The sequence below is a fragment of the Delphinapterus leucas genome, chromosome 14, assembly GCF_059928025.1.
Source record: "Delphinapterus leucas isolate spDelLeu-1000000601 "Yukka" chromosome 14, BTC_Dleu_Yukka2, whole genome shotgun sequence".
NCBI classification, from domain to species: Eukaryota; Metazoa; Chordata; class Mammalia; order Artiodactyla; family Monodontidae; genus Delphinapterus; species Delphinapterus leucas.
In genome coordinates this window covers 9,428,931-9,454,892 of record NC_143142.1, presented here as the reverse complement: position 1 = coordinate 9,454,892, position 25,962 = coordinate 9,428,931, and the positions used below count along the sequence as shown (strand labels likewise).

The window sequence follows — 25,962 nt, the reverse complement described above, 5'->3', positions numbered from 1 at the left end:
TGTCAGCAGTTTGACACATAGGTAGGTTAATCTGATTGAGTTCGTTATCATTTGTAAGGATAGTTTTTTAAATTAATTTTGTTTTTTATGTGTGAAATATATATTTTCAAAGTGGAAATTACATAAAAAGATTATTCAGGGCTTCCCTGGTGGTGCAGTGGTTGGGACTCCGCCTGCTGATGCAGGGGACGCGGGTTCGTGCCCCGGTCCGGGAAGATCCCACGTGCCACGGAGCGGCTGGGCCTGTGAGCCACGGCCGCTGAGCCTGCGCGTCCAGAGCCTGTGCTCCGCAACAGGAGAGGCCACAACAGTGAGAGGCCCACGTATCGCCAAAAAAAAAAAAAAATTATTCAGAGAAGTCTTGCTTTCATCCCAGTCTCTTCATTTGTCCTTTCCTCATCACTTCCATCCCAGATGTGGATCATCCCTTCCATCACCAGCAGGTGATCATTTAAAGTTACTTTCTATATATCCTTACAGTGTCTATTTTTGCAAGTATACATTTATTTCTTGGCAAATAATCCGTTCTATTTTTTTTTTAATGGTTCTATTTAGGATATATAGTTGATCTTTGAACAACCCAGGGGTTAGGGACACTGACCCTCTGTGCAGTCAAAAACTGAATATAATTTATAGTCAGTCCTCCATGTCCGCAGTTCTAGATCAACCAACAGTGTATCGTTTAGTGCTGTAGTACTTACTGTTGAAAAAAATCTGCGTATAAGTGACCCACACAGTTCAAACTTCTATTGTTCAAGGGTCAACTGTAATTCGAATGCCATAAAATTCATCCCTTTGAAGTATACAGTTCGGTGGGTTTTAAGATATTCTCAGAGTTGCCCAATCATCACCACAGTCAATTTTAAAACATTTCCATCACTCCAAAAAGAAACCTCATACCTTTTAGTAATTGTTCCCCTCCCACCCCATGCGCATATACACTCATACCCTAGACATGCTGATCTACCTTCCTTTCTCTATAGATTTGCCGGTTCTGGATATTTCATATGAATGAAATCATATTGAATGCAGTCTTTGTGACTGGGTTCTTTCACTTAGCATAATGTTTTCAAGGTTTATCCATGTTGGAGCATATATCAGTACTTCATTCCTTTTTATGGATGAATAATATTCCATTGTGTAGATACCACACTTTATCCATTCATTCATCAGTTGATGCTTCTTTGGGTTGTTCCCACTTTTGACTATTGTGAAATAATGCTGAACATTAGTGTACAGTTTTTGTGTGGACTTATGTTTTCATTTCTCTTGGAGTGGAAGCAGTGTTGAAACTGCCACACTGTTTTCCAGAGTGGCTGCACCATTTTTTATTCCTACCAGTAGTGTACAAGGTCCTAATTTCTCCACATCCTCACCAGCACTTGTTGTCTGTTATAATCCTAGTGGTTATAAAATAGTATTTCATTATGGTTTTGATTTGTATTTCCCTAGTGACTGATGATGTTGAACATATTTTCATGTGTTCATTGACCATTTGCATATCTTCTCTGGAGAAATGTTTATTCACATATTTGACCTAGTTTTTAAGTTATTTGTCTCTTAATCACTGAGTTGTAAGAGTTCTTATTATAGTCTGTATACACATCTTTTATCAGATACAGGATTTACAGGTATTTTCTCTATTTTATGGGTTGTCTTTTTACTTGCTTGATGGTGTCCTTTGCAGCACAGAAGTTTTTTAATTTTGATGGAACTTCGATTTATTTGTATTTTTGTTGTTGCTTTTGCTTTTGGTGTCATACTAAGAAACCATTTCCTGACTCAAGGTCACAAAGATATACTGTGATTTCTTCTAAGAGTTTTATAGTTCAGCTCTAACATTTAGGTTGGTGATACATTCTGAGGTAGATTTTGTGTATGGTATGAGGATGGGGTCCACATTCATTCTTTTGCATGTGGATATCCAGTTATCCCAGCACCATTGGTTGAAACGATTGTTCTTTCCTCATTAAATTGTCATGGCATCCTTGTTGACATTTATTTTTCTTCCCTCATACACAAAACGAAGCACACTATATGTACTGTTCTGCACTCATGAGTTTTTTTTGTTTGAAGACATCATATTCCTAGAAATTACTATATATCACTGTATCAAGATTTTCCTTATACTTTTTTTAATTGAGTTATCTTACTGAGTTGTAGGAGTATGGGTGAACATAATTCCTTTTTCTGTATTTCAAACATTTTCTTGTAGTCTATGGCTTATTTATTCATTTTGGAGTCCATTTGATCAATTTTTTTTCTATGGTTGTGTTTTTGTTTCCTATATTTGCATACTCCAGGGTTGCAAAGATTTTCTCCTGTGGTGGTTTTTTTCCTAGAAGTGTTATGATTTTCTCCTGTGATTTACCTTTTGATTTTTTGGTTTATGGTTTTTAAGATTTTTGCCCACTCATGTGTAGTGAAAGAATTCATATGCTTTCTAGAATTTATATAACTCCCTCTTTTTTACATTTAAATTTCTGATTGATTTGGAAATTACCTTATACACCGTATAAGGTATGAATCCAGTTTATCTTGTTCCAAATGGCTATTTAAAATTTTTAACCAGTTTTATGGTTCTGTAATTTACATACAACAAAATGTCTTTCTTTTAAGTGTACATTTTGATGAAAACTCTACTCCAGTGCCACCCACTCTAGGCAACCACTGTTCTACTTTCTCTTACTGTAGATTAGATTTGACTTTTCTAGATATTTTGTATTTAATAAATGGAATCGTGTATTGTATTTTGTGTGTCTGGCTTAAACAACATCATAATTTGAGAATATTTCATATTATCATCTGTATCCGTTTATTCCTTTTCATTGCTGAAGAGCATTCCATTTTTATGATCATACCACAGTTTACCCATTACCAGTTGATTGGTATTTGTATTATTTTCTGTTTCTGGCTGTTCTGAATAAAGCTGTTAAGAACATTTTTGTACAAGTGTTTGTGTGAACATTTGCTTTCATTTCTCTTGGTTAAATATCTAGAACTAGAATTTTTGAGTTGTATGGTGTGAATGCAATTTTAAATTAATAAACTGGTAAATTGTTTTCCAAAGTGATTGTGTCATTTTACATTTCAACTGATCAGCCATGTATGAGAGTTACAGTTGCTTTGCATCCTTGCCAACAATTTTCTGGCTTATTTATTTATTTATTTATCTGGTTGCACCAGGTCTTAGTTGTGGCAGGTGGGCTCCTTAGTTGCAGCTTGCGGGCTCCTTAGTTGCAACTCGTGGGCTGGGCTCCTTAGTTGTGGCTCGCCAGTTCCTTAGTTGTGGCATGTGAACTCTTAGTTGCGGCATGCATGTGGGATCTAGTTCCCTGACCATGGATCGAACCCAGGCCGTCTGCATTGGGAGCACGGAGTCCTATCCACTGCACCACCAGGGAAGTCCCTTGTCTGCCTTCTTAATTTTAGCCCATCTGATGAGTGTGTTACGCTACCTCACTGTGGTTTTAATGTGCATTTCTTTAATGATTACTGATTGTGAACATCTTTTCATGTGTTTATTGGCTGTCAGTCTTCTTTTGCAAAGTGTCCAAATTTTTTTCCTTTATGTACTTTTGGTTTGTTTTCTTACTATTAATTGTAACCGTTATTTATATATTCTGGATACAAATCCTTTATCAGGTATAGGTATTATGAATATTTTCAAAGAGCCTGTGTTGTTTATTTTGATGAAGTCCCATTTATCATGTTTTTCTCTTATGATTCATGCTTTCTTATATCATAACTAAGAAGCCTTTGCCTGCCCCAGGTTGTGAATATTTTTATGTTTCTTCCAGAAGTTTGTTTTTGTTTTTTTGTGTGTGTGTTACGCGGACCTCTCAGTGTTGTGGCCTTTCCCATTGCGGAGCACAGGCTCCGGATGCGCAGGCTCAGCGGCCATGGCTCATGGGCTTAGGCGCTCTGCGGCATGTGGGATCTTCCCGGACCAGGGCATGAACCCGTGTCCCCTGCATTGGCAGGCAGACTCTCAACCACTGCGCCACCAGGGAAGCCCTCTTCCAGAAGTTTAATACAAGTCTTAGCTTTTACAATTAGGTGTGTGATCGACCTGAAGTTAGTTTTTGTGTAGGGCATGAGGTAAATGTTGCAGTTCGTTGTTGTTTTTTTTTTGCCATGTATGTATATCCAGTTTTCCCAACACCAGCCTCTGTTTTGCTGTTATCTTGTCATCTTCATAGAATTCAGTTGTCTGTATATGTGTGATCTATTCCTGAACTATTTTGTTGTGTTTATCTGTGTATCCTCATGCCAGTACTCGCTTTTTGATTATTGTTACTTTATAATAAATCTTAGAATCAGTTCATGGAAGTCCTCCAGTTTTAGTCATATTTGTTAAAATTGTTCTAGGTATTCTAGGTTCTTTACATTTCCAAATAAACTGTAGAATCAGCTTGGAATTATATGTGTCTGTATCTGAAGATCAGTTTGTGGGGGAATTGACCCCATTTAACAATATTTAATTTTCCAATCCACAAGCATGTTGTATTTCTCCATTTATTTAAGTGTTCAATTTCACCAATATTTTGTAGTTTTCATTGTATAAGTTTTGCATTTGTTTACTAAATTTATCACTTAGTACTTCATATTTTTTATGGCGTTGTAAATTTTTCAGCATTTGTTTACCTAGTATATCGGGATAGACTAGATTTTTTACTATCAACCTTGTGTCTTGCCACTTTGCTAAACCCATCTGTTGTTTCAAATAGCTTCTTTTTAGACTTACTTAGACTTTTCTTCGTACACAGTCATAATCCAGTCAGTATATCTGTCTTTTTTTTTACCGTACTGCACTGGCTGGGTCTTTTAATACATTGCTTACTGCATAGAAGGGATGCATTCCTTACCATGCCCCTGATCTTAGGGGTGAAACAGTATCTTTCACCCTTTGGTATAGTGTTAGTTGTGGTTTCAATTCATAACTTGCTGAGGATGTTTTTTGTTTCGTTTTGTTTTTTAGTGATGAATGGTTATTGAATTGTGTCAAATACTTCAGCATCTCTTATGCTGATCATATGGTTTTTCTGATTTGCTGTGTTATTTTGAAGAGTTACATTGCTTTTTTTTAATTGAACACTTCAGTGGCTTTTTTTTTAAAAAATAAATTTATTTATTTATTTGTGGCTGTGTTGGGTCTTCGTTGATGCACATGTAGGCTTTCTCTAGTTGCAGCGAGCGGGGACTTCTCTTCATGGCAGTGCGCAGGCTTCTGGTTGCGGTGGCTTCTCATGTTGCAGAGCATGGGCTATAGGCATGCAGGCTTCAGTAGTTGTGGCATGCAGGCTCAGTAGTTGTGGCTCGCAGGCTCTGGAGCACAGGCTCAGTAGTTGTGGCACACGGGCTTAGTTGCTCTGCGACATGGGGGATCTTCCCGGTCCAGGGCTCAAGCCGGTGTCCCCTGCATTGGCAGTGGATTCTTAACTGCTGCGCCACCAGGGAAGTCCGATTGATTTTTGAATATCGAACCAGCTTTGCATTCCTGGCACCCCATTTATACGCTTAGTCATGGTGTACTATCTTTATATGTTTTCCTGGATATGACTTCATAGTCATAGTATTTTATTAAAGAGGTTTTTGTCTGTGTTCATGGTGGATGTTGGTCTGTAGTTTGCTGTGTATTGTCTTTGTAGGATCTTGATACCAAGTTAATGCTGGCCATCTCATCTAATTTACCAGATTTAATGGCATAAAGTTGTTCATAATATTCCTTTATCTTTTTAATGTCTTTAGGATCTGTAGTGATGCTCTTTCACTTCTGGTATTGATAATTTATGTCTTTTCCCCCATTTTTATTGATCAGTCTTGTTAGAGACTTATTGACCTTTTCAAAGGCCAGCTTCTATTGTCTTGGCCAAAAAGTTCCTTCGTTTTTTAAGTAAAAATAAGACACAGGGACTTCCCCAGTGGCCCAAATGGTTGAGAATCTGCCTGCCTGTGCGGGGGACACGGGTTAGATCCCTGGTCCGGGAAGATCCCACATACCACGGAGCAGCTAGGCACGTGCGCCACAACTACTGAGCCTGCACTCTAGAGCCTGTGCTTGCAACAAGAGAAGCCACCACAGTGAGAAGGCCGTGCACCACAACGAAGAGTAGCCCCCGCTCACTGCAACTAGAGAAAGCCAGCACGCAGCAACTAGGACCCAATGCAGCCAAAAATAAATTAAATAAAATAAATTTATTTTTTGAAAAAACACATTTTTTCATTTTTACCAAGAACTTTATTGGAACAACATATTCACCATTTTGTTCCACTGCCTTCTGCCGTTTTTCAGGCAACTTCATAATTCCAGCTTCCCAAAACTTACTACCTTTTTGAGCAAAGAACTGTACCAGGTGCCTTTTACAGTCTTTGAGGGAATTAAAATTTTTTTCCATTAAGAGAACTTTGTAAAAACCGAAATAAATGGAAGTCCAAAGGTGCAATGTCTGATGAATACAACAGATAAATCAGAACTTCCCAGCCAAGCTGAAACAGTTTTTGCCTGGTCATCAAAGAAACATGTGGTCTTGTGTTATCCTGATGGAAGATTACACCTTTTCTGTTGACTAATTCCAGACGCTTTTCGTCGAGTGCTGCTTTCAGTTGGTCTAATTGAGAGTAGTAGTTGTTGGAATTAATCGTTTAGTTTTCCAGAAGGAGCTCATAATAGAGGACTCCCTTCCAATCCCACCATTTACACAACATCACCTTCTTTGGATGAAGACTGGCCTTTGGTGTAGTTAGTGGTGCTTCATTTTGTTTGCCCAACGATCTCTTCCATTCCACATTATTGTACAGTATCTCCTTTTCATCGCCCGTCACAATTTGTTTTAAAAGCAGAACGTTTTCATTATGTTCAAGTAGAGAATCACATGCAGAAATACAGTCAAGGAGGTTTTTTTTCACCTAACCTATATGGAACCCAAGCATCAAAGCGATTCACATAACCAAGCTGGTGCAAATGATTTTCATCACTTGATGTGGACATTTTGAGTGTATCGGCTATCTTCCACATGGTAGAATGTTGATTGTTCTCAATTAATGTCTCGATTTGATCACTATCAACCTCAACTGATGTACCCGACCGTGGAGCATCATCCAGCAAGAAATCTCCAGCACAAAACTTCGCAAATCACTTTTGACATGTTCAGTCGGTCATAGCACCTTCTCCGTACACTACAGAAATCTTTTTTTTTTGCATTTCAGTTGCGTTTTTACCTTTCTTGAAGTAATAAAGCATAGTATGCCGAAAATGTTGCTTTTTTCTTCCATCTTCAGTATTAAAATGACTACACAAAAATTCACCAGTTTTGATAAGTTTTTTTAAAAATGCACGCTAATGTGATAGCTGCCACAATACAATCTAATAAAATTGTTTCGAGTGAAGTTATAGACAGCTAAGCACTACTAGAGCCATTGTACAGAACAAAACCAAACAAACTTTTTGGCCAACCCAATACTTTCATTGATTTTTCTCTTTATCATTTCCTTTCTTTGTTTTCTTTGGATTTAATTTTCTATTCCTTTTCTAGTTTCTTAAGGCAGTTGCTTAGATAATTGATTTTAAAACTTTCTTTATTAGAATAGAAGATTTAAAGCTATACATTTCTAATCATTGCTTTAGCTACATCCCTAAAACTTGATGTGTTTTATTTTCATATTTCATTCAGAATATTTTCTGTCTTATGATTTCTTCTTTGACCAGTGGGTTATGTAGTAGTGTTTTGTTTTGTTTTGTTTTTTAACATCTTTATTGGAGTATAATTGTTTTACATTGTTCTGTTAGTTGCTGCTGTATAACAAAGTGAATCAGCTATACGTATACATATATCCCCATATCCCCTCCCTCTTGCATCTCCCTCCCACCCTATCCCACCCCTCTAGGTGGTCACAAAGCACCGAGCTGATCTCCCTGTGCTATGTGGCTGCTTCCCACTAGCTATCTGTTTTACATTTGGTAGTATACACTACCAAATGATATGTCAGTGCCACTCTCTCACTTCATCCCAGCTTACCCTTCCCCCTCCCCGTGTCCTTAAGTCCACTCTCTACGTTTGTGTCTTTATTACTGTCCTGCCCTTAGTTTCATCAGAACCTTTTTTTTTTTAGATTCCATATATATGTGTTAGCGTACGGTATTTGTTTTTCTCTTTCTGACTTACTACACTCTGTATGACAGACTCTAGGTCCGTCCACCTCACTACAGATAACTCAGTTTCATTTCTTTTTATCGCTGAGTAATATTACATTGTATATATGTGCCACATCTTCTTTATCCTTCATCTGTTAATGGACACTTAGGTTGCTTCCATGTCCTGGCTATTGTAAATAGTGCTGCAGTGAACATTGTGGTACATGACTCTTTTTGAATTATGGTTTTCCTCAGGGTATATGCCCAGTAGTGGGATTGCTGGGTCACATGGTAGTTCTATTTTTAGTTCTTTAAGGAACCTCCATACTGTTCTTCATAGTGGCTGTATCAATTTACATTCCCATCAACAGTGCAAGAGGGTTCCCTTTTCTCCACACCCTCTCCAGCATTTATTGTTTGTAGATTTTTTGATGATGGCCATTCTGACTGGTGTGATGGCCATTCTGACTGGTGATACCTCATTGTAGTTTTGATTTGCATTTCTCTAATGATTAGTGATGTTGAGCATCCTTTCACATGTTTGTTGGAAATCTGTGTATCTTCTTTGGAGAAATGTCTTCTGCCCATGTTTGGATTGGGTTGTTTGTCTTTTTGATATTGAGCTGCATGAGTTGCTTATATATTTTGGAGATTAATCCTTTGTCAGTTGCTTCTTTTGCAAATATTTTCTCCCATTCTGAGGGTTGTCTTTTCATCTTGTTTATGGTTTCCTTTGCTGTGCAAAAGCTTTTAAGTTTCATTACATCGCATTTGGGTTTTTTTGTTTTTATTTCCATTTCTCTAGGAGGTGGGTCATTAAGGATCTTGCTATGATTTATGTCATAGAGTGTTCTGCCTATATTTTCCTCTAAGAGTTTTATAGTGTCTGGCCTTACATTTAGGTCTTTAATCCAGTTTGAGTTTATTTTTGTGTATGGTGTTAGGGAGTGTTCTTATTTCATTCTTTTACATGTAGCTGTCCAGTTTTCCCAGCACCACTTATTGAAGAGACTGTCTTTTCTCCATTGTATATCCTTGCCTCCTTTATCAGAGATAAGGTGACCATATGTGCATAAGTTTATCTATCCTGTTCCATTGATCTATATTTCTGTTTTTGTGCCAGTACCATATTGTCTTGATTACTGTAGCTTTGTAGTATAGTCTAAAGTCAGGGAGTCTGATTCCACCAGCTCTGTTTTTTTTTCCCTCAAGACTGCTTTGGCTATTTGTGGTCTTTTGTGTCTCCATATAAATTTTAAGATTTTTTGTTCTAGTTCTGTAAAAAATGCCACTGGTAATTTGATAGGGATTGCATTGAATCTGTAGATTGCTTTGGGTAGTATTGTCATTTTCACAATATTGATTCTTCCAATCCAAGAACATGGTATATCTCTCCATCTGTTTGTGTCATCTTTGATTTCTTTCATCAGTGTCTTATAGTTTTCTGCATACGGGTCTTTTGTCTCCATAGGAGTGTTTATTCCTAGGTATTTTATTTTTTGTTGCAATGATAAATGGAATTGTTTCCTTAATTTCTCGTTCAGATTTTTTGTCGTTAGTGTATAGGAATGGAAGAGATTTCTGTGCATTAATTTTGTATCCTGCTACTTTACCAGATTCATTGATTAGCTCTGGTAGTTTTCTGGTAGCATCTTTAGGATTCTCTATGTATAGTATCATGTCATCTGCAAACAGTGACAGTTTTACTTCTCCTTTTCCGGTTTGGATTCTTTTTATTTCTTTTTCTTCTCTGATTGCTGTGGCTAAAACTTCCAAAACTATGTCGAATAACAGTGGCAACCTTGTCTTGTTCCTGATCTTAGTGGAAATGGTTTCAGTTTTTCACCATTGAGAACAATGTTGGCTGTGGTTTTGTCATATATGGCCTTTATTATGTTGTGGTAGTAGTGTGTTTTTAATTTCCAAATATTTGGGTATTTCTGTTTTTTATTTTTCATTCCATTATGATCAGAGAACAGACTGATATGAAATGCCATTTTCATCATATATTAAGTGTCCATGTGTAGTTAAATCTATATCTGGATTTTCTGTTCCATTCTGTTAAACTATCTATCTGTTAAGACTACTTTCCCATCCATCCACTCCCAACATTGATTTTTCCCCCCCTCAGGTTTTCTTGACTTTTTTCTTTCTTGTTTATTTTTCCATATGAACTTGATATTCAGGTTGACTACTAAAAAAATAAAATCAGTTGGCATTTAAGAACGTTTTTATTACTGAAAATTTCAAACGTATACAAGTAAGCAGTTAGACTAGTACAATTATGTAAAAGTACTCATCAGTCAGCTTTAATAGTTAGAAACTCATGGCCAGGACTTCCCTGGTGGCGCAGTGGTTAAGAATCCGCCTGCCAATGCAGGGGACACAGGTTCAAGCCCTGGTCTGGGAAGATCCCACATGCTGTGGAGCAACTAAGCCTGTGCGCCAGAACTACTGAGCCTGCACTCTAGAGCCCACGAGCCACAACTACTGAGCCTGTGTGCTGCAACTGCTGAAGCCCATGAGCCTAGAGCCCGTGCTCCGCAACAAGAGAAGCCACCGCAGTGAGAGGCCTGCCCACCACAACGAAGAGTAGCCCCTCCTTGCTGCAACCACAGAATGCCCACGCGCAGCAATGAAGACCCAATGCAGCCAAAAAGAAAATAAATAAATTTATTTTTTTTAAAAAAAGAAAGAAACTCATGGCCAGTTTGTTTCATCTACAGAACCTCTCTCCTCTCAGATTGTTTTGAAGCATGTCCTGGATACACCATTTTATTTGTAAATACTTTATTTTAAAATTCTTAAAGATAAGGGGTCTCTTAAAAACAAACATAAAACATTACTATACCGTTACCACACCAAAAAGACTTAACAGTAATTCCCTTTTATCCTCAAATTTCTGTGGCTATTTTTAAAGTATATATTTTTTTACGGTTAATTTGTTCCAGTTAGGATCCAAATGAGATTTACAAATTGCATTTGTTTATCATGTTTAAGTCATTTTTTTTAATTGTTTTATGTTGTGGTAAATTTTTATTATGACGGTTTCAAAGACATGTTTTGTTCATTCATACCCTCACAGAGTTGTGGACTCTTTTTTTAAACCATAGTTAAAATACAATTTTTCACACCTAAAAAAAATAGCAGTTATTTCTTCCTATCAAATGTGTAGAGCACAAGTTTTTCTTACTGTCTTATGAATTTTTCTTAATAGTTGGCTTGTTGAGCCACAATCCAGAATCCACACTTTTCATTTGATTGGTTTCTCTCTCTTAATGTTAACTCTCTTATAGGTTTCTTCTTAGTTTTTTCCGTTTCTGTCTTATTTAAATCTAATTTGTTTTGTCCTGTATTCTTTCCCACCATCTGAATTTCATGGATTGTGTCCCTGTGATATTGTTTAAAGTGTTCCTCTGTCCCCTGTAATCCTTGTGAACTGATTGTAGATAAGAAAGATTAGTTTGTATTTTTTAAAACTTAACCTGGAATGTTTCATAGATGATGTGTGTACTTTTATTAGGAGTCAGTGTCTTACCTCTGTCTTTTTTTTTTTTTCCTGGATAGTAGGAGTAACTTGGCTGCCTTATCTATCCAGGATAACGTTTCATACCAGCTCTTCTCTGTTTGTTTTGGCAGCACTGACAATCAGTGTCTAGCGCTAGATTCATTATTTCATTAAGGATTGCAAAACGGCATTCTCATTCTGTCATCTCTTTTTCAATTATCAGCTGGACTATTTCTATAAAGAAGAACTTTACCTTGTCAAACTATTTGGTTACGATGAGGTACAGTTTGTGAGAGAAAGGCAGCTAAACTGCCCATCATTTCAAGGCAGTTCTCAAAATAATGAGTTGGTTTCCTATTATCCCTAAAGGTTGACCAGTGAGGGTTTGTTGTTGTTCTATTAGAATGAACTCCTGGGTTTTAATATTCAGTTTGCCAATTGGGATTTTCATTAGAACTACATTAAATTTATAAATATATAATTTAGAAATTAACTTAGAGGAGAATTACTATCTTTATATTGTCTTCCTATCCATGAACAAATGATGCCTTTCTGCTTGTTTAAATCTGCTTCTCTACCTTTAGTAGTTGTTTTGTTTGTTTCTTTCTTTCTTTTTTTAATTTATTGGTTTTTATTTTTGGCTGTGTTGGGTCTTCATTGCTGTGCACGGGCTTTTTCTAGTTGCAGCAAGCAGGGGCTACTCTTCATTGCGGTGCACAGGCTTCTCATTGTTGTGGCTTCTCTTGTTGTGGAGCACAGGCTCTAGGCACATGGGCTTCCGTAGTTGTGGCACGTGGGCTCCGTAGTTGTGGCGCACGGGCTTACTTGCTCCGCGGCATGTGGGATCTTCCCGGGCCAGGGCTTGAACCCGTGTTCCCTGCATTGGCAAGCAGATTCTTAACCACTGCACCACCAGGGAAGCCCTGTCAGTAGTATTTTTAAGTTTCTCTTAAAAGTTTTATGTGTTTCTTCAGTTTTTGCCTTAGGTATTTTCTTTTTTTATTGTTAATGTAGAGTGGGTTCATCTTTTCCATTGCATCTTCTATGTATATGAAGGCTATTTGCCATCTTTATGTTAATCTTATATCCTGCTGCTTTACTCTTCAAATAACAGGGAAAATTAAGGACTTGCTTCTGAAATGCAGCCGTAGATCATATAAGGCATATCTTTCCTTCATGATAGTAGTGCCTTTTTGCACAAAACCACCTCTTTGTCTTCTTGGTACGTAATGCAGCATTACCATTTTTGCGTCCTGTGAGAAAAATTTAGTTGTATTTGAAAATATGCTGAAGTCAGGAACATTTTGGGACAGATATTCTTTGTGTGGGGGGTTAGACTGGGGTGGGGTCTGTGCATTATAGGATGTTTATTAGCATCCCTGGCCTTTACCCATTAGATGCTAGTAGTATCCTCCCCTTCTCTAATTGTGACAACCAAAAATGTCTCCAGATGTTGCCAAATGCCCCTTGAAAGGCAAAATTGCTCCCAGTTGAAAACTATTGATGTAAAGAAATAGCTGAAGTATGGCCAGTCTAAACTGTGGTTTAAGATTAAGGTAGATTCAGTTTGGGTGGGTGGGGGGTAATACAACCATAAAACCAGGTATATCTCTGTATATTTTATCTTTTAAGGTTTTGTTCAAGCATTGTTTGTTTTGTTTTGTTTTTTAATTTTTAGTTTTTGGCTGTGTTGTGTCTTCGTTGCTGCACGCAGTCTTCTCATTGTGGTGGCTTCTCTTGTTGCGGAGCATGGGCTCTAGCTGTGCAGGCTTCAGTAGCTGCAGCACATGGGTTCAGTAGTTGCGGCTCGCAGGCCCTAGAGCACAGGCTCAGTAGTTGTGGCGCACAGGCTTAGTTGCTCCACGGCATGTGGGAATCTTCCTGGACCAGGGCTCGAACGTGTGTCCCCTGCATTGGCAGGCGAATTCTTAACTACTGAGCCCCCAGGGAAGTCCCAAGCATTGTTTTTATAACTAGAATTTTTTATTTTTAAAAATCAGTAACTTGGGCTTCCCTGGTGGCGCAGTGGTTGAGAGTCCGCCTGCCGATGCAGGGGACACGGGTTCGTGCCCTGGTCCAGGAAGATCCCACATGCCGTGGAGCGGCTGGGCCCGTGAGCCATGGCCGCTGAGCCTGTGCGTCCGGAGCCTGTGCTCCGCAACGGGAGAGGCCACAACAGTGAGAGGCCCACGTACCGCAAAAAAAAAAAAAAAAAAAAAAAAAAAAATCAGTAACTTGACTGGCTTTTTGAAAAAAAATTTAATATGTGAGAGTTGTAAAGTATGAAAAGAAATAGTGATAGTAAGTTAAGCTTATTTAGCTTAATTAGACAAACTTTCATGTGATAAAAATGATATTTGAGTTTTGGGTGGCTTTTCTTTACTAGAAGGATGTACTTTTTCAATATGTGGGACTCTCAAGATTAAATTCAGAACAATATCACCTAATTGGTTTTCTCTGTTTTCAAGTTTGCTTTTCTGACTAGATAACACAGTGTGTAACTAGCTCTCCTAAGTATCAGCAGCAGTCATTAAATTTTTAGCAAAAAACTTCAAATATTTTTTTAAAAAAGACAAATTCTGTCTCTACATTAGCAGTTACCTGTGTAGTCAGTTTTGATGATTTTGTGAACATATGAAGTTACACATTCTTTGTGTCTTGCTGTAAGCAGTGGTTCACAACTTCTTCCCTCAAGTGGCTTGGTTAACATAAACCCATCACAGACAACAGTCAGTGCTGTAATAAACATGTGAGGAAAAGGTACACAGAGCATGCAGCTAGCGCTTTTGTGGGGGACTGGGAAAGACGATACAGAGGAGATGACAGTTGAGCTAAATTGTTAACTAGAGCTTTAATGGAGCAGATTACAGGCAGAAATTTGTGTGGAGTAATAAAAGACAAAAAGTAATGTTTTAAAAGAGCTATTACAATTTTTTAAAAGCGCTACATGGTAGTGTGTGATGCTATGTTTGAAAAAGCAAGAGTTCAGTGGTAAGAAGTTTAGAAAGATGGAGTTAAGATAAGTGTTGGGTCTGTTTTGGCTTTTTTGTTGTACTTTTGTTTTCCTTTGAATAAAATCCAGTGCCCTTCTCTAGCAATGGCATAATTCAGTGTCTCAAACAGAGTGTATATGAGAAGTATGAGGGAAATGTTGTTTCATAGTGCTGTAAGAGTCTTGTAATTACAGGGACTTGATGAAGTCTGGGGGTCATCACAGAGTATCTCTCTGAGAATGTTGCTTTCAAGCTGACACTTGATGGACAAGTAAAAATTTTCCAACCTGGCAGTAGGGGATTGGGGTTTGAGGCTGAGGAATAGCATATATGATAGGAAAACAGCCCATAGTGGCTGAAGGGGGATGGGTGTGGTATAACATGGCATTGGAGAGGTAGGCTTTGACCCAATCAATGCAGAGCCTTATGGACCATGTTTGTGTATTTTATGCTCATAAGGAGCTGCTGTGTTCTAATATTACGTCGTTTTTTCCTGCAGTACCAAATATGCCCCAACAACGGCAAGACCAACATCATCAGAGTACCATGATGCACCCAGCCTCAGCAGCAGGCCCACCAATTGTGGCCACCCCACCAGCTTATTCCACACAGTATGTTGCCTATAGTCCTCAGCAGTTTCCAAATCAGCCTCTTGTTCAGCATGTGCCACATTATCAGTCTCAGGTAAGCCTGATATGACCTAATAACTCTTAATTGTTGTTCCATTGAAGTAACTTTTAGTATGGTAAAGGGGTTTTTCCTTTATATTTTGTGCTATGCGTTAACGGTGGGGTAGGCAGCTAAGGATTTGGGGGTCCTTTTTAACCTAATAGAAAGTTGCTGATCAGTGTAAGTGTTTCAAAGGCTAAATCCTTTCTAGCCAAATAAGGATTTAGGAGTTGTTTCTGGAAACCTGGAAACCATGGAATTAAGACATAATTAAAATCTACTTGACTATATCTGGTACTTTAATGTTTTTTTCTTTATTTTTTGTTTGAACACAGCATCCTCATGTCTATAGTCCTGTAATACAGGGTAATGCTAGAATGATGGCACCACCAACACATGCCCAGCCTGGTTTAGTATCTTCTTCAGCAACTCAATATGGGGCTCATGAGCAGACGCATGCGATGTATGGTAGGAAGCAGTTTGTTTGTCTTTTTCAATGTGTGTGACTATTCTTACTGTGTTTTTAAGCGCTGAAAAGATGCTCTGTTTAAGAATAACTCTGCCTTTTATGACATTGAGGGTCAAGAATCTAAAGAAAAGATGAATCCATTTCTCTCTCCGACCTGCTCTATAAGTCTTGGCAAATCATTTCTACTTTGAAATTTCTCTCTGTTCCATTGTCTCTCTTTAACTAAAATGTAATAATGTGTGTAAAAGCATCTTTTGTGGAGAAAGGTATCTTTCTCCTCTTCCTCATCAGTAACATCATTTGGTATACCCTTCCTAAGGCATGCAAGAAAGTTTTACCGTAATGAAAGCAAGAAAACATTCTGCTTCACTCCTTACTCTGGGGGTCACTGACATTGCATATTTTATTGCTATTTGTTACAGTGCTACTATGTTTCTGCATCATGCTGTATTTCAGGTGGTCGGAATTGTGTAATATTAGATCTGCTTTTGACAGATTCATACTTTAAATGAGTATACAGTGATAAAATGAAAATGAAAAGTATTCTATATAAAATTAAACGATATATCTGAGTAATAAGCTAAAATTACCATCTTAGTTTTGTGGCCGGAGAACTTTGTGTAAGTCAGCTTTGCAACTGTCTAAAGTATTAATATTGTTTTCAATGTTAGAATTTAAAATAAGATTTCTACTTATATTTTGTAATATAGAATTAATGGGTCATTTTATATTATGTTTTTCAAAATGCACCTTTAATTAGTACCAGTTTTATTAAGATCTAAGTTTTGTTTTGAACTTTTCTGAGAACTCCTGTACTGTCATTTAGGTTTTCCCATTGGCATTTCAGTTTTTTGGAGAGGGAGAGAAATTTAAGGTTATTCATACAATTGAAAAGTGAACCACAATGAAAATGAAATTAATATTACATGTAACTACAAGGACATTTCATTTTTTAAACCTCTTTCAACTTTTTGAGTGACTAATAAGAATATAAAGGCTTTCATTTTTTTTTAACTTTAGATAACAGTTTATAACATTTTGTAGGTTTATAGGAATATAGGACTCAGGCAGCAACAATCATTCTTGTCACCGGGAACCCACTGCTAATGTTTTCTTTCTGGAGGCATGCTCCTTTACCACTGGTTCACAAATGATAGGAATTTTACATGATTAAAGGCTTTTTTTTTTTAATAAAATACTTGTTAGATCTTAATTTTCCGCACTTAAAATTTTCTCTTGTTGACTATGCTCTTTAAATTAAAATGATGTGATTGCTCCAATTTTGAAAAACATTTCTTTCAAGAAGCCCATCTATAATTTAATTGAAAGATTGACATACTGATTTGGCTTATGATTTTGGTTGTGATCTCCTATCATTGGCTTGTCTTTAGTTGTCTTAACCAGGACTAAGTATGTGTGAAAAGGCACCACTGATTTATCACACTAACTTTTATGCAATTTGTATACATTGCAATAATTTTCCAGTTTGCTAAAGTCTTAGGTGACACAGTTTATTATGATTGTTTATTATACATATTACACATTTCTGAATACATCTTGACGTAACAAATGGAAAAAACATTTCTTTCTTCCCATTTTCTGGGATACTCCCCCTGGAATAAGATCTGAAACTTGAGCTAAAATTTCCATTGCTTTTAAAGAATAGCTGTTTGTGTGCCCACACCTTTGAGACATTGTAGTAATACTGTGATGTCAAGCAGAATCTTTCTCCTCAGTGTATATTCACTCACTACCAACATCTGACTTTGTCTGCTGATTGGATGTTCATTGGTTTGAAACAGCCAGTACAGTAAATACTGTATTTGAGGCACTAATGGTTTTTATAACTACCTTCCCAGAATATTTCCATTTGAAAAGCAGTTGATCTTGGACCCTGAAGTCCTTTCAAGTGTGGGTAAATAGTAAATATTGCAAAGAAACAAAATACTAGACCTAATGTCCAGTGAAATCTAGAATGAATTAGTCATCAAAGCTAGTTCTTTGATACCAGGAGAAAGTTGCTCAACCAAATCTGAATTACTCTCCTGCAGTTTACACAGATTGCATTATATTTCATTGATGTGTGTTGATGAGGGCAGCTAGGGGCAGAGCTGTAGATTTGGTATGATTGTTGCTGGTTCTGTTTTGGATACTTCATACCCTAAAGAGAACACTGGGAAATGAATTGGTTTGTTCTTTACCATAATAAGCCATAATTTAATCTGCTGTAGCAAGTTCATTAATTCTTCAATAATTTATTTCAGTTATTTTAGATCTTCCAAATACAGTTATGCTGAATATAGACAAATTTTAAATACGTTATTTTAAACTGTAAGACAAAACTTGCATAGAAATGCTAATTTTATTTTCATTTCCCTTGAACAGTTTATATTTTATATTCCAAAAGGAACCAGATAGTTTGAGTATGAATTATATTTATTGTTAAGCTACATCCTATCTAGATTTTTTTAAACTTTTAATGCAAACAAAAGAATATGCACCCAGATGTTAATGACAATTATATGTCACCTTTTTGTCATTCATTAATTGTTATGGTCATAGCAAAAGGCTTTGTGAATAGAAATGACTACAAGATGAAAGGCTGGTTATTGTTTTTTAATTTTTTGGTGTATTTAGTATAAATATGCTAACAGATCACTGAACATTTAAATTATTAGGAGATACATTCTAAGAATTGTTGACCTTGTACTCTTTCTAGATATCTTAGGAAGGACTTTGATCACAAACTTCATCTCTTTGACCTTAACTTTAACTTCACTTTCATCATTGCCTCTGCCCTCTTCCTCCTAATAAGTTACTCTTTGTTTCCTTAATATCTGGTCTTATAATTCATCTCATTTTGTTTCATTCATCTAACTTTGTTTTCCCTTTTAGAAACAGTAATAATGAAATTTTCTCTATTCAGAAAGAGTTAAATCCAGAATCCTTTTTTTGGTTTATTTTTGGTAGTTTAATGCGGATAAATTCGAAAATACAGTAGGCAAAAAGATTTAAAATGCACCTATTAATCTTCTCCCTTACAATCACCAGTTAACATTTTGGTGCATATCCTTACAAGTGTACTCACACACACACACACACACACACGCACACACCTTTATGTAGACAGTTTAATAAGAAATGATATTGTACCCTTGTTTAATATTATTGTTTCTGAATTTTTGGATCCATTACCAGATGCCTAGTAAACACCTTACAGAATAAGGTGTAAGGTGACATTTCTATTAATGATTTGCAAAATTGGATTAGTCTTTTAAACTTGGTAAATATTATTTTGTTTTGGTACATTATATATCAAGGTTGTTCAGTGGAATGCAATGTTGGTCTTTTTATTAGATAATAACTTTATTCCTTTCATTTAACTAAGTGAGCATGTGGTACTTGACAACCCAATACAGAAGAAAAGTGTCTTTTGCTTCAGCCCTATCTTATTTAATTTTGTAGTGATGTTTAAAGTGCTTGTCATCTCTTGTAAAATAAGAAAAATGAGTTATGCATGAATACAAAAAGAAATTACTAAATATGTCAACCTTTCCAGAAAATTAGGAAAATGCACACCTTAAAAGGCTAATTAACCTTTCTATTTCCCAAATTCAGCATGTCCCAAATTACCATACAACAAGGAGACAAGCCCTTCTTTCTACTTTGCCAGTGAGTTGGGTTTTTTATACTAATTTTAATTGAACAGTAAAACACTTTTTAAAGAATACATGTTAAGGGAGTAGACTTGTTGAGCAATCTTTTCCTTGTGCCAGACAAAATCATTTAAAAATATATATATATATATATGAAAATAATTCAGAGTTTTTAAAAAGGAAATATAACCCAGCTTAAGAAAGCTGGAGTTAATTTAAAAATTGAGTTGTTTCAGAAATTAATTTTTGCATACCAAGCAAACATGTGACTGTTTTGGAAATGCCTAATACTCTCCTTGTTCAGAGAAACTTTTCCTGAACAGCCGTTTTTAAAACAAAGCGCAAAGCAAGCCACAAGCTTAAAACATTAGGGTTTTTTGTAGTATCCTGGTAAGAAAACATTTATCCTTACAAGGATTTTTAATTGAATAGGGTTGAAATACTAGGGGAGGAACGTTTCTGTATTTTCAGTCTTTGCATGACTACAGGTTTATGATATTCAGGTAGCAGACACCTCATGGATGTCTTGAGTTTAAGCAGGAAAGCATGACCTAGCAGCTACCAGAGATTGTCTTTGGCAACACCAGCCCCCTCTCACCACCAGTGGAAAGGTAAATGATTGCTCCTAAATGGAGAAAAGTCTGAGCAGGGATTGCTTTTGGAAATGAACTTGTAAGGTTTGTTTTCTCTATTTGTAGGGAAATTTTAAAATAAGGCTTATTCATGGGCTTTTGGTATTTGGATGGGAAAGTCACTAACTTGCAGGAATCCTTTAGAAATGTATGACAGTATAATATATGTCGCTTTATGTGAAATACTATATTCTAGGGGATATTAAGGATTAAAATTTTGTTAGAGACTAAATTTTAAATTATTGTAGAATGACTGAATGTCTGAATATACTAGATGCCAAATTTTAAAAAGCATTTAGAAAACATTTTGACTTAAATTTTCATTAATTGTGCCTTGACTTGGTATCCAAAAATAAGTGCATACATACTATTTATTTGGTGCTAGGAAATGTTAACAAATTTAATCCTTTAATAGATGCTCTTTAAAAAGGAGTCTTGCTGTATATATAACTGTTAAAGGGAAACTATGTATGTGGTATAGTATATAAAAGACACTGTCAGTAATTCTCTTATGTACTCAGTTTGAGGTCTCAAATGTAGTTATCCTCACCATCTTACTGTCTCTGTTAGTAGTTTTGGAGTCAGTTTCCTGGTAAGTAGCTAAAAGGTCCTTAATCATCACACCTAAGCATTAACTGCCTTAGCACAACTTTCCCTATGAGAGAGTATCAGTACTTTTAAAAGAAACTAACAGTGGGGCTGCTATTTGTCATTTAATTTGCTGTTTCATACCCCACCCCCACCCCCTTCTAAGCATTTTGTCCTGGTTTGTTTGGTCTAGTTGCCTTTTATTCCCCTTTTAAAGAGTTTTCAACGTTCCTTTACTTCCTTTTTTCTGAATTTAACATCAGATTTAAAAGTTGGAAGATTTTGTTTTGTTTCATTTTTAAAGTTTTGCTGTGCTGGTGTTCTCTCATGTCTTGTGCATCCAAGGTCAAAAATGACAAAACCTAGTTATTAAATTAGGTTTAATTTAATAACTTCTATATTAAATTAAACGCACATCTCTATGGACTGCATTGGCTTCAGTAAGATCATGGCTTAGGAAATGATTTTTGGACTGTGGTTAGTGTTCCGAGGATTTGACAAATCACATAATTAGAGTTTTAAACATTTATATCGAGGAACACAGTGAGCGGGAAACTTCTGGACTGGGTCTGGCCCAAAAAATAGTTATTTCTTTGATTAGCTTGAACTAATCCAGGTTTCATGAAGGCAACTTAGGTTTTATAAATAGAAGTTTAACTGATGGATAGCTAAATCAGAATTTTGAAGAAAAATCACTTTATTTTTAACCTCTCTGGAATCTTTAGCTAATGAGCATGTATAATAAAAGCAGTTAAATGATAGGCTTAGGTCAGGAAAGCCCAGAATTTACTGCCTTTCACTCTCCACTTCTCCCTTTCCCTAATTCTCTTAGATTTTTCCCCTCATTTACTCCATCTTGGTTCCTTTCTCTTATCTCTCTCTCCCCCCTCCCCTCTTCCAGCCTTCCCCCCTGCCCCCCAGCCTTTTAATTTCCCTCTTACCCTACTTGTCTTTGTCTCCTTCTTAACTGGCCTTTCAAGGAACCAAAGTATATTTTTGTTGTTTTTACTATTAAAGTGTATAAGTTCCACATTTTCCCCAATTAGCTACTCAGTTTTCATATTTGAAGGGGGAAAAGAATTCCTGGGTAAGGTACTTGCTTAGCAAACATCTTTAAGCAAGATGATGAACAAAGGAAGATCTTTCTAATCAAACATCCTCACATTTTATTTGTAGCCTATGATGTATGTTTACATCTGCTTAATTTTTCTTATAATGCATTACAGTTTATTGGTGTTTAGATAGGGAAAGGGTGTTTTTTTTTTTAAACACAAGCCCATGTAGATGCATTCAGCTTGGATTACTTGAAGTATTTATGCTATGAATGCAAATGACATATAGATTAGAATACTCTATCTTATAACCTTTCAGTATCGGTAAACTATCACAGAGATGCCTTTTTTAAATACATAGTAAAAAATACTTCCATCTTTAATTCTCTCCAAGTAATTTCAAGATTTTAACATTTTTCTAATTGATGAATAAATTATGAGACTTCATGGGTGTAATTCTCTTTGTGATGGCCATGCTTTTTTATGTATGAATATTAATAAAATAGCACCCAGCTAGAGTTGATTATTGTTACTTTTTATTTCCTTAATACTTTGCTTAAAAGGTAATTAAAAATGAAATTTAAAACTTTTTGGTACAAAAGTTTCTTGAATAAAGTTAAATAAATAGAAACTCTGAGATTCTGTACTCTATGAAACCTCATAAATAGAATTTGGATTTGGGAATTGCTTTCCCCCAGACAGATTAGAATTGTTACAAATGAAACATTTAAGAATTTATAGTAGGGAGGATTTTAATGCAAGTGGTTTGAAAATAAGGGAGAATGAATGACTCTAGATATCACTATTCAATAAAACTTCCTGTGCTGAAGGAAATGTGCTACAAATAATGATGTCCAGTCAGTAGCCACTAGCTACATGTAGCTGTTCTAATTATTTAAAAATAAATTTGAAAAATAAGTGTAAGATTTTTACAAGAACAAGAGTTCAAAATTTATCTCAAGTCTTTTAGACTAAGTCAGTGCCCAGACAGTTTTGGGGGTCAGAAGCTTAACAATGAATATGATGGTGAAGAATGGCCTTTTAATAAACCAATGAATTAGAAAAACGACAATGACTACTTTCATAGATTCATGGGACTGTGAAACTCAAGAAAGCTGTTAGCACATTATTTTTCCCACGTCCCAGAAAACTGTCACTGACTTCTTGAAAAACACCCAAAGAATACGTTGCCAGTTTTCCTTGTTAATATGTTCCAGTGTATGTTAACTGTTATAGCTAGGGGATTTTCCCAGTGTATAAACAAAAATGCTTTGTTTAATCTAATCTGGGAGTTAACTTAGTATAGATGCCCACTGTGGTGTTGGCAGTGGATGCACAGGTGATCCTAGCACTGCTCTTTGCCTCACCCTTCTCTCTTTAAAGGATACATATACAGTTGAGGAGATAACCAGTTGGGCTGGAATGTTGGTCCTTGGCCCTACAATGTCAAGCATTATAGAATTGTTTCATGTGCCTAACCCTCTGCATAACATTTACATTGGACTCATCCAGAGTCATCTATGCTGGTAACTCTCAGCAGCCGGCCTATTAGACTGCTGTTGTTAGGGTACCTGATCCCAAAGCAGTGCTTGCTTCTCCCCATCAGCCCCCTATATGTAACACCATATGAAGAATGTGAAGAACTGTTCTGGAATTGACACATTGACTTCCAAGAGGAGATACATCTTGAGAACATTGTCCTCAGCTCATTGCCACATCATGCTTAGATTTGTATCAGTGTGCTATCAGTAGTCACTGGAAGCAATGAACCCATCTTGTGCTTTTGAGTCTCAAGTTGCTGTTTGGGGATGACATGAACAAATGAATTTATACCTCATCTCCCTGTTTTGTGCCAAAGTATGGTCTGTGCTGAGATTCACAAAGAATTGGTTTTGGGTTCTTAGCTTTAATGAACACACTTGTACTTAAACTAGCTCATCGTATTTCCTTTGAGGTTACTCTAGCTAGTAAAATTCTTTTTAAAGGCTAGGATGCTTTGAAGGGAATTCATTTTTCTACATAGTTTAGGTAATCCCATTTACTAGATTTTATAAAGCAAAGGTGACAGATCTTGAGCAGGGAGGCCTAGAGAATGAACTGAGTGGCAGAGTGGCTTCTGTGATCAGCTGAGAGAGATTGTGGTCATTTGGCCCTGAAGATAGAGCCCTGACCTTGCCACACACCTTATCCAGCCCCTTACTACAGCCCTGATATATAGTCTGTGCCCACGGGACACTGCATCAGGTCCAGGGCAGTAGCATGGTGAGGTTAGCCAGATGATGGCCTTGAGCTAAATGTGTGTGTGTGAGAGACAGAGAGACAGAGACAGGTCGCAGACGGGGGATTGTTTGAATTGTTTCTGTCTATGCTTTTCAGTTGCCTTTTCAGGAAACCTAGTGACTGTTTTAGAAGTAAATTTAATTAGATTTTGATATAATGTGTACAGCTATGTTATATGAATAAAATGCTAGCCTGACTGTTAAGCAGTAACTTCCCACTTAGTTTTTAAGAAGTGGGTGGTTTAAATGGAGTCAAATACAGAGATTGGTTAGGCACTGAGCATCAAGAAGACTGTGGATGAGCTGAAAGTTGATGAGGCATAGAGGAGCGATTAAGAGCATGACACCTGTCAATTATACACATTTCTTTTCCTTTCACTTTAGTTTCCACTGGCTCCCTTGCTCAGCAGTATGCGCACCCTAATGCTACCTTGCACCCTCATACTCCACATCCTCAGCCTTCAGCCACCCCCACTGGACAGCAGCAAAGCCAACATGGTGGAAGCCATCCTGCACCCAGTCCTGTCCAGGTAAGGAGGAACTGAGAGGCCTTCACCAGAACTGCTTCATCGTTCTATTTATTGAGTGTTTTCTTCAGTGCCAGGCAAGATGCTAGGTACCACGTGATCAAAACACCGAGCAGCCCTGCCTCATGGAGCCAGTGTACAGCTTTGCAGGCTGTGCCCCCAGGGTTAAATCACCTTAAGGTACATATTGAGAATAAGGTGATGGGGTAAGTTCTGGAAACTTAACCAATATTGAAAAATCTAACATAAAGTAAGGAATTGGCTTGGGACTTTTTAAAAATCTCATTTCTAATGTTTACATGATGAGGGTGTTTTTTTTTTTCCTATTAGCTTCTTTAATCATGTTTGTTAAGAAGGCACTTAAGGAGCTCTTTGACATCTGTCAGGCCCCTGGAGCAGTAGTCCTGTTTTACCACTGCTGGTTGAGGGCTTGTAGGCTGAGAATCAGGCTTGCAGCCCAGACAGGAATGTTTGTGAACAGGAGGCACCCCCACCCCAGCCCTGCTCCTACTCCCTGTGTATTCTCTGGTACCTGCCATTGCCCCTCATCTTAGATAGGCTCAGAGGGAGCCAGTTGTCATATGCAAAACTCAGCTTTGTGTGTGACCCTTAAACTGCTCTTCCTTAAAGAAAATTTTCTCAATTTTTTCCTGTTACTTTGCAGCACCATCAGCATCAGGCCGCCCAGGCTCTCCACCTGGCCAGTCCACAGCAGCAGTCAGCCATTTACCATGCGGGGCTCGCACCAACCCCACCTTCCATGACACCTGCCTCCAATACACAGTCGCCACAGAATAGTTTTCCAACAGCACAACAGACCGTCTTTACGATTCATCCTTCTCATGTTCAGCCGGCTTATACCAATCCACCCCACATGGCCCATGTACCTCAGGTAAACCCGCTTTAGCCAACTTTCTGTGAAGACCAAGTAGGAAATGAAGGTTGTCAGATAAGCAGCAAAGAGCCAGCTGCTCTTCGAGCCAGGAACCCCTGTGTGTGATGCCATTTGCTTGTCTCCTTTTTTCCACTCAAATACATGTGATCTGGCCCTAAATGAATGTTTGTGTGGTTTTGTAATGGGATCAGTGAAGTTGCTGATTGGTCAGTCTTTTAACATTTCCCAACTGAGACCTTAAAAATATCTTTGACTCTGGAATGCAACCTAATTCTTTCCTTGCTGTATCTGCTTTGCTATGTTTATATAGCTTCATTGCTATATATACGTATACTTACATACATTCCCCCCCAACACAGACACACACAGACAGACACACACACATACACACGAGTCTAGCAAGGAGGATGGGATTTCACAAATTCTCAACTCTGAGGTGACTACACTGGGCCTGACCACTTGAACGTTAGTCACATGAGTTCCTAAGAAATAGCTGTACTTGTTTTCCCTGGCTGTTCCTACATCCGCTTTGACCATATGTTGTACTTCTTGAAAGGGCT

General features: G+C 37.2%; 1 protein-coding gene across 20 annotated transcripts in view; it reads left to right on the top strand.

Annotated features, from left to right (window-relative positions):
• Positions 1-25,962, top strand: part of ATXN2 (ataxin 2) — a 136,998-nt gene that overhangs the window by 95,616 nt on the left and 15,420 nt on the right. For 17 of the 20 annotated variants that reach the window (XR_002648000.3, XR_002647999.3, XR_016387479.1 and 14 more), the window contains 5 exons: positions 15,135-15,319; positions 15,640-15,772; positions 19,392-19,445; positions 24,365-24,510; positions 25,172-25,399. Coding sequence is in view for 13 of the 20 variants with exons in the window: in XM_022597870.3 (XP_022453578.1) it covers positions 15,135-15,319; positions 15,640-15,772; positions 19,392-19,445; positions 24,365-24,510; positions 25,172-25,399 (746 nt within the window). In the remaining 7 variants the exon portion in view is untranslated. Of the gene's footprint in view, positions 1-15,134; positions 15,320-15,639; positions 15,773-19,391; positions 19,446-24,364; positions 24,511-24,578; positions 24,688-25,171; positions 25,400-25,962 lie in introns of those variants that run through there. The other 3 variants (XM_022597871.3, XM_022597864.3, XR_016387481.1) reach the window with 2 other exon arrangements.